At 37.4% G+C, this 20,275-nt stretch overlaps 1 protein-coding gene across 10 annotated transcripts in view; it reads left to right on the top strand.

The window, feature by feature from the left end:
* MBD5 (methyl-CpG binding domain protein 5) overlaps positions 1–20,275 on the top strand; it is a 149,365-nt gene that overhangs the window by 87,819 nt on the left and 41,271 nt on the right. For 6 of the 10 annotated variants that reach the window (XR_005105627.1, XM_037396356.1, XM_037396355.1 and 3 more), the window contains exons 5-8: positions 2,751–2,808; positions 11,638–12,319; positions 17,015–17,117; positions 17,773–17,953. Coding sequence is in view for 9 of the 10 variants with exons in the window: in XM_037396356.1 (XP_037252253.1) it covers positions 12,207–12,319; positions 17,015–17,117; positions 17,773–17,953 (397 nt within the window). In the remaining variant the exon portion in view is untranslated. The remainder of the gene's footprint in view (positions 1–2,750; positions 2,809–11,637; positions 12,320–17,014; positions 17,118–17,772; positions 17,954–20,275) is intronic. The other 4 variants (XM_037396354.1, XM_037396352.1, XM_037396353.1 and 1 more) reach the window with 4 other exon arrangements.

The raw sequence follows: 20,275 nt of genomic DNA, 5'->3' as shown, positions 1-20,275 counted from the left end.
TGTTTCTGCTGCTCGTTCTTCTAACTGTGGACAACAGAGCAGATTCTGGCTCAATCTTCTCCTTCACCACATGTTAGCTGGTTCAAAACAGCAGTAAGATCTCCCCTAAACCTTCTCTTCTTGAGCTTCTTCTTCCATAAGTATCTCTTTGCTCCTGAAAAACATCTCTTACTTTCTGTACTCATGTTTTGCTTGAGGAAATGCATTAAAAATGAGAACGTTTTCAGAAACTTCTGAGTTTCCTTTGCATGTTCCCTCTGTAAGAGGAAGACAATTGGAGAGCTTGGCGGGGGGGGGGGGGGGGGGGGGGCGGGGGGGGGGGAATCACAAATGTTCATTCCTAGAGCACTGGAGATTTTTGCAGTGTCTGACACGAGACTCAGTATATGTTCACTGTCAGTGAGACCTTTAGGTAGAATGTTTTGTGTTTTGTGGTACTGGCCACTGCCCTTTAAAAAAATTTGTATTAGCCAGAAGGCGGCAAAGCAGAGCAACAAGCTAGTGACAGATTTAGAAAGCAGGACTGTTAAAGAACAGCTGAAAGGATTGGGTTTGTTTATTCTAGGAAAAAAGAGAACACTGTAGGATGGGCATAAGGCTTTAAAAAGATAAGAGGTTTTTATAAAAGCAATGGTGGCAGTTGCTCTGTAGATTTAAAAAAAAAATAATAAATTCAATTTGCACAAAGGATAATCTAGGATAGATGTAAAGGGAAACAGTCCAAGCTTTTTTGTTTTACCTCATAACTGACTGCAAATATGGATGAAAAACTGGGATATTTTACCTATAACTGTCATGAAATCTGTGATAGGAAATGTGAAAAAAAAAATGCATCAAGCAGCTTTCAGAGACGGATCTTGGTAATTTTGACCTTCCACCACTGGCAGTGGGCTGAGCAGATTGCTCTCCTGTGATCCCTCTTCAGCGCCTCGGTTTCTGTAATTCTGTCAACTTAATTGTGGGATTAGCTTTGTTTTGTTTCCCTGCAAACTTTTTCTATTACTGATAATATACTTCAGGTTAAGGTATGTGGTATTTTTATAAAAGAGTTTTTATGTGTGGCAGTTTTCATTACAAAAAAAAATGAACGAAAAGACATTTTTTCTTAAATAAAATGCTTTGAAAAGCTCTTATTTAAAATGGAGTGATATTCAGGTTCAGCAGCTTTGGAAGTTTGCCACTAAATTCCTTGAATTCAGATTTCCATCGAGATGGTAGGCTGAAAGGTAACATAAGAAATAAATATATGCAAAACAAATGTGGGGAGCTATCGTACCTGTCTGTAAGCTTGAATTCATAGTTCTTAGATTTTTCTGCCAAGAGTTTATGGCATTTGTTCATTACACTAATGGCTTTGTTTAGGGGGGGTGGGGGGGTGGTATGTGGCAGAATATATTTGTGTAGCTAAATGAATTTCTTTTGATTAAGCTTTAAATAAGTTGGGATGAAGAGCTGACTAAATGGTTCTTTGCCTGCATTTTTTCCAATAGCTCACTTTTTGGAGTGTAGTGCCAGAACATGCTAAAAATCTGTTGTGTCCCTACTGTCTGCATTTCCAGAGACATTTTTCAAGCCTATTCAGAGAATAAAGAACTGGTTTACGTTTTAAGTTAGTATCTGGCACAACACATAGTCCTTCGATTGGGATGAAGTAGTGTGGGTTTTAGGTTCTTATCTTTTTTTGGAGCTTTGTTATTGAACTCTTGGATGTACTGCATCCTTAAAGAGACACATGGTTTTAATTTCTGGGTGCCTGTGGTCCTTTAACTCTCATTTTTCTTTTCTCTGCTTTGATGAGCTGGTGGAATTATCTTATACTTGTCAAGCTTGACTGTGACTCACCCTTTTGTTTAGTTTCTTCCGAAAAGAATCAAACTTTTTTTGTCCGGCTTAGCATATGTGCAGTCTATTGCATATGCAGTAATATCACATTTTATAGTGCATCAAGTGAGCAAAGCCATGGATACCTGGCAGGATAGAGTTGAGCATCGTTACCAGGTACCATCTTGCTCTACATTAAACCTAATGATGTTGTGTTTGGATGGCAAAACACCTCCAAGGAGAGTTTCACAACCCCTGTACTGAAGTAGAGAACAGAATGCTTTTTTATTATCAAAAAACCCCAAATGTTTCATTTTCTAGGGGCCAGACTGCAGTTTTCACAGTTTACTGGACAAAGAAATTTGTCCTTATTAAGGTGTCAGTGTGAATACATCTGATAATTGTTACATAAAAATTCAACCCAAAAATACACAGATACTAATGTTTAGATACTTTGCTCATTTTAATAGGCTAAAAATACCTTGGCTTTCTTAAATCTCCGAGTGAAGGAGGTGGAACAGCCAGCCAGGAAAGGTTTTCACTCATGAAGCACAAAATCTTATTTGAAACTAGTGGTGTGTGTACAGTTGAAAACTTTTAACATCTTTGTTGCCAGAATACAGATCAAAATTTAGTAGAGTAGATTTTTTTAAAAAGAAGTTGTACATTATTTTTTTCTTAAATATTAGAAATTTTTTCCTGTGCTCATGATGTTTTATGGAAATGAAGTGTGTACAAAATATGGTGTGGAAACAGTTATTTCAGAATTTCAAAGGAGCAATAATATTCTAGGAAACCTCTCTGATTAAGTGTTTATAAATATGAAGAAATAATTAAGAATCATTTCATATTGAAATCTTAACATCCTGTCTGGACTGCATCGCTTACTATTGCTTATCTTCTCTTTCAACTGATTATTTATTTTTCAGCTTGGAATGAACAAGATGAACATATCCACCTTCAATCTAATGCTTAATGTGGAAAAAGGTCAGACTTTTTTTTTATATATATATATATATATATCTCCTGTGCCCTACCGTTAATTAGTATATTTAAAAGTACTTTGTGTGTGCATTACTTACTTAATCGATCTTAAATAACAAACCAAATGTGTTGTTTTAATATGAGGGGGAGAAAGACTATTTTTCAATCAGATGGTATATTCACAAAACAGCTGACTCAGACCAGTGTAAGTGGAATAAAAAGCTGTAGATGGAAAGGTCATGTATACAAATCTTCATAGAGATTCATTTAAAAATTATTAAACTTACAATTCATGGACTTCTTGTGTATCAAGAAAGAAATATTTGTCATAATTTTCATGGAGTGGAAGCATTTAAAAGGATTAAAATCACCCACGTTTTATTTTTTTAAAATATCCTCGAACTTTTTGAGTCCTTTTTTAGAAAACAGAATTGTCTGTCTCTTAAATAAAACCGCAGGGCCAAATTCTCCAAATACTTACACACTCAATTAGTGTATCACTGAAAGACAGTAAGTAATAATCTACTAATGCCAGCAATTCATCTATCATATTGTACAGGTTTGTAGCATACCGGATTTCAGAGAGGCAGCCCGAGCTCTCAAACACTGTTATATATATGCCAGATAAGGCTGTAGAGTTTGCATTAAGGTGTCTGAATAGCTGATTTTTATGTTACCATATATTTTTAATATCTTAAGAGTATTTTCATTAGGGAAATTGCTGAGTAGGGATACATAATTCAGTAAACAATTTAAAAAATAGCACTTGGAGAAAAAAAAAAATCTATGTATCTAAAAATAGCATAGTCATGTGACTTATTCCTTTGGCATAAAAGCATAATTTACAGGTTTAATTTGCAGTCCTACTATGTTTCTGACATTCTCTTGCACAGAAACTCGGTCTGAATTATTCAAATTATTTAAATATTGCCATGTCCTGAACTTAAGGTGCCTAATACAAAGGAGGTTTATATAGTTTATGAAGACCTCTGCATTTTAGATACGGGAGGGTGATTTTCATTTTTACCATTTATTGCTTGATTTTTGATATCGCAGTGCACAGTTAATGGAGATCTGGGGCTCATCCAGTAATTGCAATGCCAGCAGCTTGGAGCCTTTCACCATATTTTTTGCAGTCTGACTTTTTCCTTTTTAAACTGCTTATCTAAAATCTAATTGAGTTTTTACATTCAGGTTGTGAAATAGTTAAATTTAAATACTCTTTTCTTGTAAAATTAACATTTCTGTTTCCACAAATTTGTATTTCCTTAGTAACCGGTAAGTCAATAACATAGAGCAAAGCTGTCAAGAGAACTGAACACTTACAAATAGTTACTACCTATTTATTTTCTGCATTTGTTTGTTAGATACCTTAAGAACATTCTGTATCAATTTTTTCCTGAAATTCATATGATCTTCATTATAAAACCATTATGAAACTATATTTAATAATTTCAGAATTTTGGAAGCTCTAAATCATGAGAATGGAAAGTAGTTTGTTACTGGTTAATTCATGTGCTCTGATCTCCTTTTGAAGTAGTTTTAACTTTGGTCTGAAACTTTAAAATATTTATAGCTACATCATTCTATAATAATCATTGTGCTGCTATTAGAATTTTAAGTTTATGTTAGTTTTAAGTTCCTTATCACTTTTTTGGACAAATGTAAATGTCTGCAGTGGTCATTTCCTAATGAATCTGTGTGTTATGTTAGGGAAAGCAATCCCACTGTGACAAAGTGGATTTTTCTATATTAATGTCTTCTTCTGTTGTGGCAGTTGGTCTTGGAAGGTCTGAATTCTCTCCTGTAGGCACGGATTGCTTTTTTTTCTTCCACATTTTGCAGTCATTTTTTTTCTTGACTAGCAGTCATGCTAACTTTCCCTGATAGACTCCTCTAGAGTTTGATAGGCTCTTAGAGAGCTAACAGAATGATGATACAGAAAAATTTCAGTGTTAAAACCATGAAAGAGACCTCAGGCCACAGAGAATTAAGATTTGCTCATGTTTGTTCCAGAATACTAAATTATGGAAAAGCATTACATCAACGAAATCAGAATAGTTTAAGAATTGTGCCTTTCTTATGGCAACATGGGGTTTGGAGGAGGCAGAAATTCCTATTCAAACAAAACTTAAAGGGGACCCAGAAGAAGTAGCCTTCCCAGTTGCAGAACTGATACATAGTGACGATGCATCATCACTGTGTGGTGGAGAAAGAAGAAAAAGAACCGAAGAAAAGTTTTTCAGGCAAAAGAGTTCAACTGTAATTTCTCTTTATATTATAGGAAACATGGTCCTTCAAAATCCTTAGCTAGGAACCTTGCTTTGTAGTTCTCTGCTGTGAAATGCTTTACTTGCTGTCTTGTTTCAGAGAATAACAAAATAAGCATTTTGGGTAAGATTGTTAAAGCTTTATGCCTGCAGATTGAGACAAGACCACTGAAAAGTAAATGTATGAATGGCTTTTAGCCATTGGAAAAAAACAAAAGAGAGAGACAGAAAACATCTGAGTCCAGGTTTGCTTTTCTTAGATTGGTAGGTTGCTGAAGATGGACGTTGTATATTATACAAGTTCCTCTTTTCATTATATAAGTTCCCCTAAAGTGACAAAGTGGATGTAATAACATTTCTTCACTTATTAACATATAGGTTAGTAATACTCTCTTTCATAATATTCCCTACCAAAGGTTTTGATAATGGTGACATGATTCTTATCTACAGAGTAACTGTTGATTTAAATTGCATACCAAATATTAGTCTTAATTTTTTTTAAATCTTGAGTGCCTGCATTATTTTGACAGTAGAGTAGGCCTGTGTCACATGCACACAGTTCTGACCTATTTCCCTTGTAAAGAAAAAAATTGATGTGGTGAAAGGCCTGAAAGAGCATTGTGGTGCTCTTGTATTCTTCTATGGGCTATATCGGGTGGCTGTTGTATTTATTAAATTCTTAGAGTAGACAGAGCTGAGGCTTAAAAAGAAAATCCTTTTGTTTCCTGCCATCTTTTTGGACTGTCATGTAGCTGAATTTTGCTATTTGTCAAAAGCCTTTCATGGATGCTCTGTGTTTATACACATGCACATGTGTACACAGAGGAGTTCTTGAAGGAATGTACTTGCTCTGTTCTTTCACTGGAAGTGAAAACCCCAGTTGCTCCCAACTCTGGGAGTTGCACAGATAGACATGTTAAAAGGCAGGCATACTTTGAGAAAGTTTCAGGGTTTTGGTACTGTACATGCACTAAGAAGGAATGCTAAAGAATCGTGCTCCTTTCCAGGTCAGCCATTGCTTGGATAACTGTAATGGCACGGTTAGATCTCCTAAATAGGGGATGCAGTGCAGCTCAATGAACTCTTAATTTTTACCTGCACCGTGGACATTGGTAGGAAGGATATCAAAAGTAAAGTTACAATTTCTGATCAGCCCAGTGGTCCACAATACTCCCAAGAGATTCATATTTTGTGCTCTTTAATAATCAGCTAAAATCTCCGAACTAAAATCAGGCTTTTTCTCAGTGACTATCTTTTCCTTATTGTTTTATTAGTTTAGATTCCTAAATAGTAGGTCTGAAGTGACTGCTTTGCTCATCTAGTCTGGCAGCAGAGGAAAGCAAATACTAATAGGGTTCTGTTTGCCCACGTGCAGGTAAGCAAGGCTGGCTGAACTGGGGCATATCCAGTGGGCTACTGGTAAGGGTCATTGAGTGTGGGTGTAGAAACAGGTACAGTGGCCTGAGCTCTTGAAGGTTTTTTGCTATTTATGAGTGAAATAATCCAAATAGCTATCATCTTACAGAGTTGTTACGTTGGGATTTTCCAATCCTGAAAAGTTCTACAGCGTCAAAAGTAGTATAAATTAGGAATACATAATGCTGGTTGCAGTATACTGTAGAACTGTCCTTTACACAGTTCACAATAACTCAATACCAAAGGTAGTTGGACTGGTATAAACTGATGCAGCACCAGGACAATTTAAAATGTATCATTTTAATTAAGTCATTCAGTGCAGATCAATTTTCTGGTTGTTGCAATGTATTCTTAATACTCTGTATTTACAAGTAAGATGAAGATGTCTTTCTCAAACGAAAGGCCAGAGTATATCATGTATACAGCTGTATTATAGTCCTGGATACCAGTACAATGAGATAAGATTGAAGGAAGAAAGGTTTCCTTTATACTTCAGGCACATTTGTTTGTTGAATCACTCGCCTAAAAATAGGGCTTCATAAAGTATTCAATACCAATCTAATTAGGCAAGAGAATACTTCTTTTCAGAATGGAAAAGCATTCCCAAAAACTGATGCAACATTTGTATCTAATTGGATGATACAGGAGAATCCTAACTAATTGCTTTGATAGACTTAAACAGATTAATAATGTGGAAGCGATAACTAAATAAGAACTCATTTTAAGTCTGCTGGTTTGAAAATAATGCTTTTTAAGAAGCTAAAGCTTCCTGTTAGTTCTAAAACCCCAAGACTGTGATTTAAGGGCATTTCAATTTCTGAATGTATTTTTAAGTGTTTCTGTGATAGAAAGGAAAGCCTGGGAAATGAGATTGCAATTTGTATCTATAAGCAGAGTTTTGTATACATTCTAAGTGTTTGCAAAACTTTTTACCCTAGATCTGGTCAGTCCATAAGTAAGCACTGGGTTTTGCACATCAGAGAGGCAATCGTTGATTGTAGACCTCAAAGTAGCCTTTGTGATACGTGAAATTGTTAGGCACACTTAAAAGTTTTCATGTAAGAAAAAAGAAATGAAGCATCTCTACAACATTAGGCTGTCAAAATTTGTCTTGACGGGCTTTATCTCCCTTATTAATAAAATAAATGTTATATTGGTATTCATATCATATGTGATAGATCTGAATCCAGACTATTAGTATCTAATTTAAGTTTCTTTTTACTTTGTACCAAGTTTTCAATTACACCGCTTGACTAGAAAATTGTTAAAGTAAACATTAACAGCTGAGTGTGCAAAAAGGCTTCCTAAAGTGCAACTTTTTTTGAAAAGTGAGACAGTTGCATTAAAAATTGAAACCATACTTTCAGCATGTGAAAATGAAGGAGAAATTTTCCAAGGGGGGGAGGGGTTTGAGGGGTCTAAAGGGGGGCAAACAATTCAGTGTCGTTTTGCATAGTTCTCCAATGAAATATTTTTAAGCATATTGTAATGAAACTGGACTGCAAAACAAATCTAAATGGCATGTCTTGGCGCACAGAAAAAAGAAGTAATTGATTTAGATGTGGAAAGTTGTGTTACTTGTGGTGAGATAACATGAGTTGTCTGGAGTTGTTATGAGATTACAGAGAAGAGGTATTTATTACATGGGTTGATGAAAATCAGACCTTTGGATAGAATCCAGTGTCCAAAATACTTTGGATTTAGTCCAGAATCCAAATATTTTCTATCCCAATCCAAAGTACTTCAGATAGAATACTTTGATGGAGAAGGGGAAAATGGTACATCAAGAGACGGGATTTTTCTGCAGTCAAGTTGGAAGATTCGGACTGGTACGAAGTGTAGAGGTTTGAGTAGTCTACTGGATGCTCCGTACGTCAGAGCATTCACGGTCAGGCTGATCCCTACTGGCATTTCAATGCCTTTTTTCAATCACGGAACAGTTTGCCAAACCTAATAGAGCAGTGCCACTGTCTCCTCAGCTGTCCCTTTCAACTTGCAGCTTCGTGTCTCGGCTGCCTTGTCCTATAAAATGTATTATAAACCCAGCCTCCGCCAACGATAGGGTGGGCAAGCCAGACCTAGCCCGGTTTAAGTGACTCTCATCCTCTTTTTTTTTTTTCACTGCTGTCTTCCTTAGCTCCATTTTCTTTCTTTGGCTGATAACTGGTTATTGGGAAAACACAACAGCTGTCCTTTGTTGAATCAGATTTGGGGAGCTTAACTCTTCCTGGAGAGACCTGTACTATGCTTAACTTTTCTATGGTGTTATGCAGTTAAATAAAATAACGCATAGCAACTCTGCACGTGCAGTTTAATGAAGGATTTCTGGACCAAAACGTCAATGGCACCCTCTTAATTTTGCCATTCATGCCTAATAGAAAAGTGCAAGGGTTGCAAGATGTGCTGGGTGTTTTATTGCCTGCTGTTTGTGGAAAACTGCACAGGACTGTGCTGGGGTTTAGTGAGAAAAAATCTCACTTCCATGAGCGTTTTCCTATAAAACATGGCTAGTTACACACCGATTAGCTATGTACTTCTACATGGCTAGTTACTTATAAGCTGCGTACTAAGAAGCTTCCAGGGAGCCTTAGCCCTCTTCTGTAATTCATTGCACACAGGCACATCGGTGAGTCTCACAGACCCCAACTTGCATATGAGCACAGTAAATTACGAGATAAAGGTCATACTCCTGGATGCTGGGAGTAGCATTGTTCTGTTCTCTGCTTAGGGCGAGTGTGGTGCCTGAAGTATTTCTGTACCTGGGGAAGAATGGGAACTGGATTGTTTTACCGGTGCTCTGATTCATCTTTATTTTTTACATCACTCGAATCTTTGTGTTAGTTTACAGTTATTTAGTCTCTAGTATTCCTCAAGAAAACGTCATACAAATAATAAACTTTGACTGAAGGTATGTGATTGAAGCAGCCATTTTATTTCAGTTCATTGTACTGAGTAAAAATATTCAGATGTTTTCCACAGAAGAAGCAGTTAGGTGAATTCTTTTGCTTCTTTTAGTACTATTTCAAGCTATGTGCAGTACAGAAAAATGGTTTAACTGATTAGATGATGATAAGTATTATGGTGGTGATGGAATGGGATGTTAGCTGAGGCAGGGCATTGCAGAAGCAGTAGAAATAGAAGGTTACTTCAAAGCATCGTTTGCTCCTTGTGCAAAAAAGAAATTGATGGCTGTTGCTTTCTTGTAATGTATCCAGTGTGATTGCCCTAAATAGCAACATGAGCCACAGCAAGACTGGGCTCAGGGGTGAGTAACCTCCTCTGCACTAAGTGCTTCCAGTATTTTAAATACGTATTTTCTGATTCTGATTCTGCTGACAGACAATTTTCATGAAAAATAATACGAAAATAATTTACCTATTTTAGCCTTACATGGGACCTGCAATTAAAATACCAATGCAGCATTCAGCAGTAATGCTGAAACGAAGGTAAATTCTGCCTTGGTTTTGATGAAACATCACCTGCTGTCTTCTTAATCAGGATAAAACCAATCAAACACCAAAACTTGTAACTGAAAACCTGAGAGAGTCCTGAACTGTTGCCTAGTGCTCTCCAAATCCTTTTTCTGTGTACCAGATTTAGAGATTAAAGGGTAGATTGCTTTCATATGAGAGGTGGCAAGGTGTTTCATGTGACATTCACTCTAACCTTCACTAGCTGGTACTCCGTCACCTCTCCGCTGTCAGTGAGCGGGATCTCAACGTAGTCTCCTCATCCCTTCCCTGGTTTTAGCTGGCCAAGGATTACATCCTATTGGAGTGCGCCAGAGTACAGGAAAGTTGAAAGAGGTCCCTGCAAAACAGCGCCAGGCTGTTCTAGAAGGCTTTGTCCTGCAGAAAATCGCTCTCTTTATTCTGAAAATCACATGCTATCTTTTAGATTCCATTCACCTTAGTCAAGGTTGTATGTCCAGCCAGCTCCTTTCTTCCATTGTTCTTGTAAATAGCATGGCTATTTTTTTCATTTATGTAGCCTTTTGAACTTCAAATTTATTAGTAGCACATCTAAAGAGAATGTACTGCATAACTGTACTTAAGGGAATATTTTCGAGGACTATATTTATGCTTCTCTAGTCTTCCTTGAGTGGTCTTGAAGGAAGAAGCTGTTGTTGACGTTAAATATACATGTAATGTGTTGTTGGTACTATTGTTGGAACTGTTGTAGGATTCTAAGTCTTTATGTTCCATTTCTATCTCAAAAAACCTTTTCTTAGTAAAATTGGTCAGGTCTACAGTAACATTTACTATGTTTTAAAGTGTTAGCATAACATTAGCATTAGGAATAAAGCAGAATTGACATGCAATTCCGAATGAAACCTTTTAGCATTGTTACTACAACCGTCACCAATGCCATCTTATGTTTGAGTTCTAGGATTGTTGTTTTTTCTGACACATTTTCTATTTGAATCCCATATTCCAATTTGTCTCACCGTAAGAAAATGTCCAATCTCTAGAGTTAAGTCTCACCTGGTCAACTTGAAAAACTGTTTGGGGGGAATAGCACAGTTCACATCATTCTGAACTTCTGTCATGAAGATTTGCTCATACAGTGTAATCGTACAGAGGGGGTTTGTCACTTATGATATTCAGATTGTTTCATAGGTATTCTGAGATCAGTGTATTGATGCTGGCTTTTCCCTTTTTATTATACAATTCTTTGTAAGGTGATTGTTTTAATTTAGTCTAACTGCAGGGTTTTTTCATTTTTATGGATATTATCAACCCTAGAAGCAGCTTCCTTCACATTACATTCATTCAGTTTTATAAACAATTTTTAAAGGGCATTAATTGAGCTAGTCATCTGTTGATAATTCTGAACAGAAGCATATGTGAAACTACTCAGTTAAAAGATACATTCCTTCATTTACCCACACTGTGCATTAACTGTTTAGTAACTGTTGCAGTCTCGTAGCTTTTAAGATGTAGCTCCCTTGCATCCACACAGAAATAGAATGTGCTAGCAGGATTATATTTACTCTAAACCTTATTTTGATGGTTCCATTAAAATTTTAAATTTTGATTCTAAGCTCTTTAAATGGATGCAGCTGTACAGATCTTCATGAGTTACTGAACTGGGCTGGAAGACTTCAGAAAATGGTTCATGTGTTTTCTATATCTGTATTTTTCAGACTGTTTTATTGGAGCCAGGGAGTCATGAAAGAAACTCAAGAAGACAACTTGGATAATGAACGGAAGATAAAAAGAAAACAAAAAGAATGTGGCATATAAAGGGTATAATACCTGGAGGTATTAGATCTGACTCATATTTATAAAAATGAGACGAGCTTTCACAAAATACAAGTTATCTTAGACAGTCATCAAGCTTGGAGCCATGCTGTTGAACTAGAAATTCTCCTTTTCCCCATTCTCCTTTTTGACAGGTAACAAAGGATTGGTGAATTATGATTTTCCCAGGTTGGAAGCACTAATTTTTATCTATATAGTTCATCCTTATGAATATATAAGGAGTTAAACATTGCATATTTAATGTGGATTATAATGGGAAACTGACTCATTAACAAAAATGGCCACTTTTAAGGACTTGGTTTCAAACTGAGCTGGAGCCTCCCAATGCACTTTGTACAGTTTGGGGAAAGGTGTACTGAATGGCTGCCTTCGGGAGGCCATGATGACATGTAGTAAAAGGATATCATCTTACTGTTGATATCTTTGAAGACTCATAAACAGAAACAGAAAAATGAATGGTGGAAAGGAGTGTGACGGAGGGGACACGGATGGAGGGCCACCAGCAGTGCAAGTTCCCGTTGGTTGGCAGCGACGGGTGGACCAAAGTGGAGTGCTCTATATCAGGTAAGGTTATCTGAGGTGGTTGCTGGGTTTGGTTTTGTTGTAGCTTTGCCAGAAGGTGTGGATTAGTAAATGAGTGACTCAGCTCATCTTTTGTACTCAGAAACTTCAAGGGCTTGCTCCTTTGAAGTACGTGATCATTTTTTCTGCTATTAGTGGAGTCCGCTTGTGTCAGTTGTGCCATTTGCATGCCCTTAACGTACTCTCAAATCTGATATTGCTTGTTCTTGAAAATTTGATAATCCTCGCTATACATTTTGCTTTAGGCGTCAATAGTTCTTTATTACTTATTATTGTCATATGGGTTTTAAAGCTAAGCAGTAGCAGATTTAACCTTCGTTATTATCTTTATTATTCAAACTTTTTACAATTAAACTAACCAGAGGTTTAGTGATATGTCACATCTGAGATGGTGAGAAACCTCTGCTGTCTTTTGCCTGCTCCCAGATGCATAGGCACTGCCTTCTCCTTGGACCAGTACAGGCTTTTTGTCAGAGCCCTTGCTGGTCGAATCCCAAGTGGTGAGCAGGCGTGCAGACAGCTCGTGGCGGGTGAGGTGGAGTGGGGCTTTCTTTTTCCATCAGCAACAAGCCTTCAGCTCGGTTCATGCCATGCAACTTTATCCTGACATTCTGTAGCTCTTTTTGCCTAAGTCTTTTCTGGGTTTGTGGTCCAGGTCTCCATAACACTTTTGTGTTTTACTTACCCTCTTTTGAAAGGAAATGTAAATACTGTGACTTCTTAGTTGCTGCAGAAAACATCAGGTTTTATATGCCCTGTGAAGGTTCTGTGTTTAGTATCGCTGACATTCTCCAGCAAGATTTACTTCTATGGATTCGCCATGTTTCTTATGTAGAAAAAATAGGAACACAAGCCTAAATCCAAAGTTTTAGGCATTTTATTTCTTTATTTTGTTAGCTTATTGGATATTTTTTTTTTGCTTTACCCTGGAACAGTCACGAAGAAATACACTGAAATTACTATTAAATAAATCTGTTCAGACAAACAGACTATAAATTAAGTGTTATTGGAAAAAAGATCAAAGTTATCTTTAACAAAATATGGGTACATCAGTTTCACATCACAGAAGTTTAAGTGATTATTAGTCTGTTATTTGCTTAATCTTATTCCACTGTTCTGTGATTAAAATAACCACATCTTCACAACATTTTATGTATTACCAATACAGAATTCTTTAATGAGTCAAAGCATACTCCAATTTTACACTAAACTACCATAAAAGATCAAATGCATTCCAGGATTTCTTGTTTATATTCTCAATTAGCAGAATCAAACAAAATCCATGTCAGTGATATGCATGTCAAAGATAAATCGCCTTCCCCTTGTATTTCTCATTACAGCTGTAATTTACTGGGCCTCTGCCTTAGTTAAAAATCAATGAGAAAGAAAAAGTTGTGGGTTGTGTTGTTTCCTGTCATCTCTATAGACAGGCATCAGGACATACAATGCTTTGGTATTTTTATATACCTGATGATCCTACCTGCTTTTGAACTTCATTTTATCCCGCTATAAGAAGCAGGTCAGAAAGCTGGTGCTGCTTCTTCAAACCTGTGACTAACATTTTTTAACTAGTAAATTTGGTATAATTCTGACAGTTACTTGCTTTTCTGTCTTCTTTTTAGATACGTTCTCATTGTTCAGGACGACTCACTTAATATTTCTGTTCTGAATTGCCCACACAAAACAGTATTTATTCTATTAATCAAGCTTACCAGTTGCCTTTTTCATCTGGGGGAAGCTTGTATTATTTCTGCCCTCCTCCCAAGCTTTGCCCATACATTTTTTTTCCCCAAGGGTTACTTTTCTAGTTGCCTTCTCTAAGCCATTCTGATTAAGGAGGGGCGCTTAGTATGGTCCACAGCTCTTACATTCTTGCTCGGTGAAAAGCGCAGGGTAGGACACGTTGGTTGGAAAGGACAGAAGTCAAATAGTCGAACCTCCTGCTTGACGGGGAGCATCCGTAGCACTCGATCAGGTCAGCCCTCGCTTTCGCCAGCTGCATCTTCAAGGACTGAGTTTCCACAACCTCTCTGGGTAACCTGCTCTGGTGCTGCACTGCCCTTCTGGAGGAACAACCACCCTGAAAATACGCACGGCATTTATCGAGAGAATGAAAGGTCAAACAATATTGACTCAAAAGCTATCCGAGGGAAAATTAGTGTATATATTAAGATCTGACGTGATTTAACTAGAATAGATGATCCCAGCTGAGTAAGGACTCATTCTATTTGTGCCTCCTTATAAAGCACGCATCTTCTGTCAGCTGGCAACAGTTTATTTGGATTAAAAGCATTAACTAACCAGTGTTTATCACCTGGTAAAAGCAGTGAGTTGAGTCTCTCCTTTTCATAGTAAAACACTGCCTTAAAGTAAGACCTAAATCTCCTCTTCAGTTTACTGTTCGTCAGTAGTCATCAGGGGAATGAACTGGGAAAAGCTCTTTAATAATAGGAACAGATTTCACAACTGGCAGTAACAGATCCTAATATATTTTATAATCTGCTCTTTCTTGCTTCTTTGGGAGGCCTAAAACTTCTGGATGACCTTATGTTCTGAAAAGAACCTGGTAGTTTCTTAGATAGGAAGCTGTGGATTATCCTTTGCAGTATGAGGAAATTTGTGCACACACAAGATACTTCGCAATTACATAGGTCTGCCCAGGAACAAGGCAGAAACAGGAAAAAATGGGCCTTTTAAAATTTTTATTGTTTCTTATGGAGAAATAACCATGCGTATATGTGCAGTAGGGATGCTGAATCCCACATGCCACAGATCTGGTGGACTGGTCTGTGCAGTCCTGATAAGCGTGAGTATCCAGACCGTCCTTTACACCACTGATCGTCGGTGTACTACAGATGTGCCTTGCAGGTCTGTCGTTTCTGGGCTCTGGTATATCTCCTTGGGCCTGAACTGGAGATGGGTGTGCAGGCAAACCAAATGCCAAGGAAGGTTATTTAAAATTGCTTTATTCTAAAAATAGGGGGGGAAATGAACTCTGATGGTATAGCTTTACTTTTGCTGCTCAGTGAGCCCTTTTTACTGAATAAAATGGCATCCTGATTCCAGAGCATTTTCCCAGGGACACCTTTAAACGCAAGTTTTTAAGCATCACAGAAAGTGTCTGTAGAGGTTCTGTGTGTAGATGAGACAGCGTAGAGCAAACGCCATGAGTTCCTTGCACGAGTAGCTGTTACATCTTCAGGTGTGGACCTTGCCTGGGGTGAGCAGTCATTCCTGTGTGCATAGTCAGAACAGGTTGGGAAAACCCAAAGCGATCAGCCAGCACTGGAGATGTGGATCCAAAGTAGAGGACAAGTGATACTCACAGAGTTAAAATGTGATCATGGTAGCACCGTGGTTTAATCAGTCTATAGCTGAATTTAAAATAAATAAAAATAAAGGGTAATTTCCCCCTGCTCCCTCAGTATTTCAATTTAAGACAGACTTTCTGACCCATCTATCACTTCATACCTGTAATGTTATTTTTAGATTGCTCTTTTATCTTGCTTACCCTCAGAACTGTCACTGTTACACATATTCAACCTGGGCAGTTGTCTCTGAAATAACTAGTTCAGGGCAAGTCTGGCAAATAAATTACTTACTTAAACTGTCAGCATAACTTATTAATGTCAGTTGCATATGTTGCTTTATATGTGACTTAGTTCTGGTGCGGAATTAGGTGTTTATACATCGGGTTTTAACTACGAAAGTTCGTCATAGTTTGGAATTCTGACTCTTGACTGTTTTCATGATCCAAACTATTCCACTTAAGTTGGTTGGGTTTTTTTTAAATAAGGGCTGTTTAAAGCTACCATTAAGAACCAGTGTTTTAGCCAGTCCTCATAAATTATCGTATTCTTTCCCTGATAAACAGTTTAGATGGCTAAGCAATAAAGAGCAATCTGGAAGTTAGAAGCTTGTGACATGAGAACTTTTTTCATCTTATGAATTAGTGATTTTGCCGTAACAGAATTTCCAGTGTCCTATTTTTGGATATGAAGATAATGATTTTCTGGTGGGAGTTAGAGAAATCCAAGTGCAGTTTATCACAAACTCACTGGACCGGCTTCTTGGTGTAAAACTTCTCACTTTGAGTGAGAATGAATGAAACCAAACTGTTTATGAAACTAAGAGACCCAGCCCCAAACAGTTTTCTTACTGTGCCCCCTTTTCTTGTTGTCTCGTACTTCTCCAAAGACACTTCTGTGTTTTTTTTTCTTTTTAAATTAGGTCCCAGTCCTGAAAAGTACAGATGACTGTCATGCCTGCATGGAACTGCAGTGATGTGATGGAGGGGGGGGAGGTCCATGGGGACTGCATTCTGCCTGTGTGTTATACTTTAGAGGAGGGAGAAAAATAATCTTAGTATAGCTAGGCAGTAGTTAAGGCTTTCAAGCAGGACTATGATGTGAATATCAGTAGTCTCAGTTTCTTTTCTTTCTGCACTTGATGTGTTTATCTTTCTATAATAAAATCATACTTAAAATTTGTGGGGGTTTTGGCTGTTTTTTAGAAGTATCATCTGCGTTCTGGACTAAAAGCAAGAAGTACTATGAAACAAAAATGTGAAATCTTAGCTGTGTTAATTTAAACACACTCTATGCGAGCTGTTAGGCTGGGAGATAGAAGTCACAACCTATCAGATAACTTGTATTCATCATTTCTGTTCCTTTACAGTCCCAGTGGGTCTTTATTATCCTGCTTGGAGCAGGTGAAGACTTACTTGCTGACTGATGGAACATGCAAGTGTGGCCTAGAATGTCCTCTTGTTCTTCCCAAGGTAAAAAAAAAAAGCATTATTTTTGATCTCTGTGCTATGATCTTTATGAGCTAACTATGTCAGCTGATGTGCTATGCCATGACTTAATCTCTGTTCAGATCATATATATAAAATGAGGTAAGTGGTATACACCCAAAGATATACCATAAAATACAAAATGAATCTCCCCTCTGCCTTCTCCCCTCATGGAAAAGATCTGACTTGGGGTTTATGGTGTTTGAACATTTTCCTATTTGGAAACCTACTGTCGACAGAGTCATGTTAACATGTGAGAATCAGAGTGAGACGCTGACTTAGGTGATAGCTTCAGTGTCAGCTTCACAATTTCATGGTCTATACACAAATGGTAAACTTTTCTTCTTAAACACACATGGGTCCTTTCTCCTTTTTCTCCCTACGCTGTATACTGAGGAGTGTTAAAGTTCTGTTGCTAGATGACAACTTCCATGACTCTGTTTACTTATTATAAATACATTCACTTTTTATTCATAATTTTGAAACAACTGCAAAGGTATCTCTTGGGCAAGTAGGAGCAGTCAGCTAGCTCTAAGGAACAGAGGCAAATCTAATTCTATGTAAAATTTCTGATTTAGGTATATTGCATGAGTTTGCTGCCTATAATCATTATTTTAAATGTTGGAATTTTTACTCTCAGGTCTTTAACTTTGATCCTGGAGCTGCTGTGAAGCAAAGAACTGCTGAAGATGTTAAAGCGGACGAAGATGTCACCAAACTATGCATACATAAAAGGAAAATTATTGCTGTGGCTACACTTCATAAAAGCATGGAAGCACCGCATCCTTCACTAGTTCTAACTAGTCCTGGTGGTGGAACAAGTGAGTAAAATCCTGCAGAATCATTCAATTACCTAATTTTAGATATATGTAATTAATATGCAGAAGCACCCCCAAAAGTTTTATGTATCTATGAGTGCAACAGTAAACAGATTCAAGGAAAAAATAGAGGTAGTAATTAGAGAGATGTAGGTAGATAGAAGATGAGTCTAAAAAGCAGGTCATCCCAGACTAAGAGCATGATTTTCTTGGAAAAGATATCAGATTTTTCTAGACAAAGAAAATACATTAGCTCTCATCTTTTGGAACTGTAGTAATATGTCTGATATTCGGTCACATGGGAAATTAGAGAAGCAGAATAAAGTGATTATAAAGGGATTAGAATGTGGCTAAGGACTTGGCTAAATGGGAAATTGTATTGCAAGGCAGAATATACAGAAAGAGAAGATCTCCACTGTAATTTCTCAAGGATTATTTTTGGGGACCAACCCGGATTAGCGTTTTCATTATCCATATCAACAAAAAATGAGGTAATTTGTTGATGGATGAAGTTGACAGGTATTATCAAATCAAGAGAGGATCAAAACATGTTGAAAAACCAGGGGATCATTGAGACCTGGAGTGAAAGAAAAGGTATAGCAACAAATCCTGTTAATTGTAAGGTTATTCACCTGGGGACTAGTGAAAAAAGCTATTAGCTGTAAATTATTGAGCTGATCAAAGATGCCTGTGAGCAGTACCAGATGGCAGTATGGTGCAGATCAATGTGACTCTGAGAGAAGGAAGTACGAACGCCGTTGTATGCTTACTGCCTTCCTCCGCCGCTGTTCTCGCTGGCGGCACTCAAGCTGAAATAGAGCAGAGGCTTTTCTCTTAGTGAACTGCAAAACCTGTTTTATGAAAGTCATCTAAAAGCGTTTAGCTTGTTCAACCTAGCAAAATGGTGGCTTGAAGGAGATACGATTGCCGTCAATAAAGGCATCAGGAGAATCAGCACCAGAAAATAAAGCTACTTCAGCTAAAGGACAAAGTTAGCACTGAAAGAAACAGCTACAAAACCAGAGTGGCATAGAAACTGAAACTGTCAGTTAGGTGCTTTGTAAGGATTACAAGGAAAGGTTCCAAAGCAGTCTTACAAGTCCAAATGGTTAGGACAAAGGAGTGAAGGTTACTTTTAAGACAGCGCTCGGTTAAGTTTATAGTGATGTTATAGTGATATACTCTGATGCATGCAACTTCTGAGAAATGGCCCTTGATAATCTGAGAGATATTTTGCACCCCTATATTGCTGTAATAATAGCTGGCTAATTGCTGGCTGCTCTGTAGCTTGACTTCATAGTGGAAAGTTTTTAAGAGTATAAAAATAAATAATAAATTTCAGATACATAGCCAATGCTACGATACCAGTGCTGTTCATAGTACTGATGTGCTCTTGCATTTTCAAATTGCTATTTACGATTTTAAAGCTTTTAAAAATTGGGGTTTTCAATGTCGTGGTTTGGGTTTTTTAAACAGTGCAGTTTCCCAAATGACTATGCGTTTTCCTTATTATTTTTTTTTTATTCTTTATGGGTAGTACTCAAACTACATTTCTGTTTTCAAAAAATTAGCAAAATGAAGGAGGTAAAACCAGCTGAATATCAAAGACACAAGTCATGTTTATGTGGCCTTGCCTTCTCTGTTGATCAGAATTTTGTGCATTAAGCAAAGAAGAAAATATCCCTAAATTGCCTTTGTAAACAAAATGTCTTTTCATTTATGCACAGTTACATTTCACTATTTCTTTGGTCCAATATTCAAGGTGAGGGTTCTCGTACACACTTGTTTTGCAGTTCATTCTGGAGATTTGTCCCCTAAATGAGACACTGGTTGTATTTTGGGAAAGGTAATATGTTTGTTTCTGTCATGATGTAGCCGGTTGAGCAAATAGGATGAAGGCAGGATTGTCAGTGCCATCTGTCTCCTATGGCCAGGCTGGAGGAAAGAAGGGAATTGGGTTCTTGTGAGTTGAGGAATTTAAAGGCACCTCTGAATTCATTTGAACATGAAATCTCTAGCTCATTATCCAAGTTTAAGTTTGCATATTCAGAGGCTGCATGCCAAGCACTCCAAGCTGAATTACAATTTCCCAGAGCAGTAGAACTGGCAGAAAGTCCACCAGACTTGAGCTGCTTGTGATGGTGTTCTTAAAGTAAAACATTGAAAAAAATCTTTTTAAATAAAACTGGTATTAGTGGACAGAAAAGGAAAGTGGTCTTGTGCTTCTAGGAATGTCTAGTGTCAAAGCCAGGATTTACTGGGGGGGTTCTGTTGCGGGGAGGCTCGCATGTCTGCATATCCAAATATCCCCAAGGCTTTTATCCT

The sequence above is a fragment of the Falco rusticolus genome, chromosome 8, assembly GCF_015220075.1.
Source record: "Falco rusticolus isolate bFalRus1 chromosome 8, bFalRus1.pri, whole genome shotgun sequence".
Taxonomy (NCBI): domain Eukaryota; kingdom Metazoa; phylum Chordata; class Aves; order Falconiformes; family Falconidae; genus Falco; species Falco rusticolus.
Note: the sequence above shows the minus strand (reverse complement) of the source record. Positions and strands in the feature narration are given on the sequence as shown.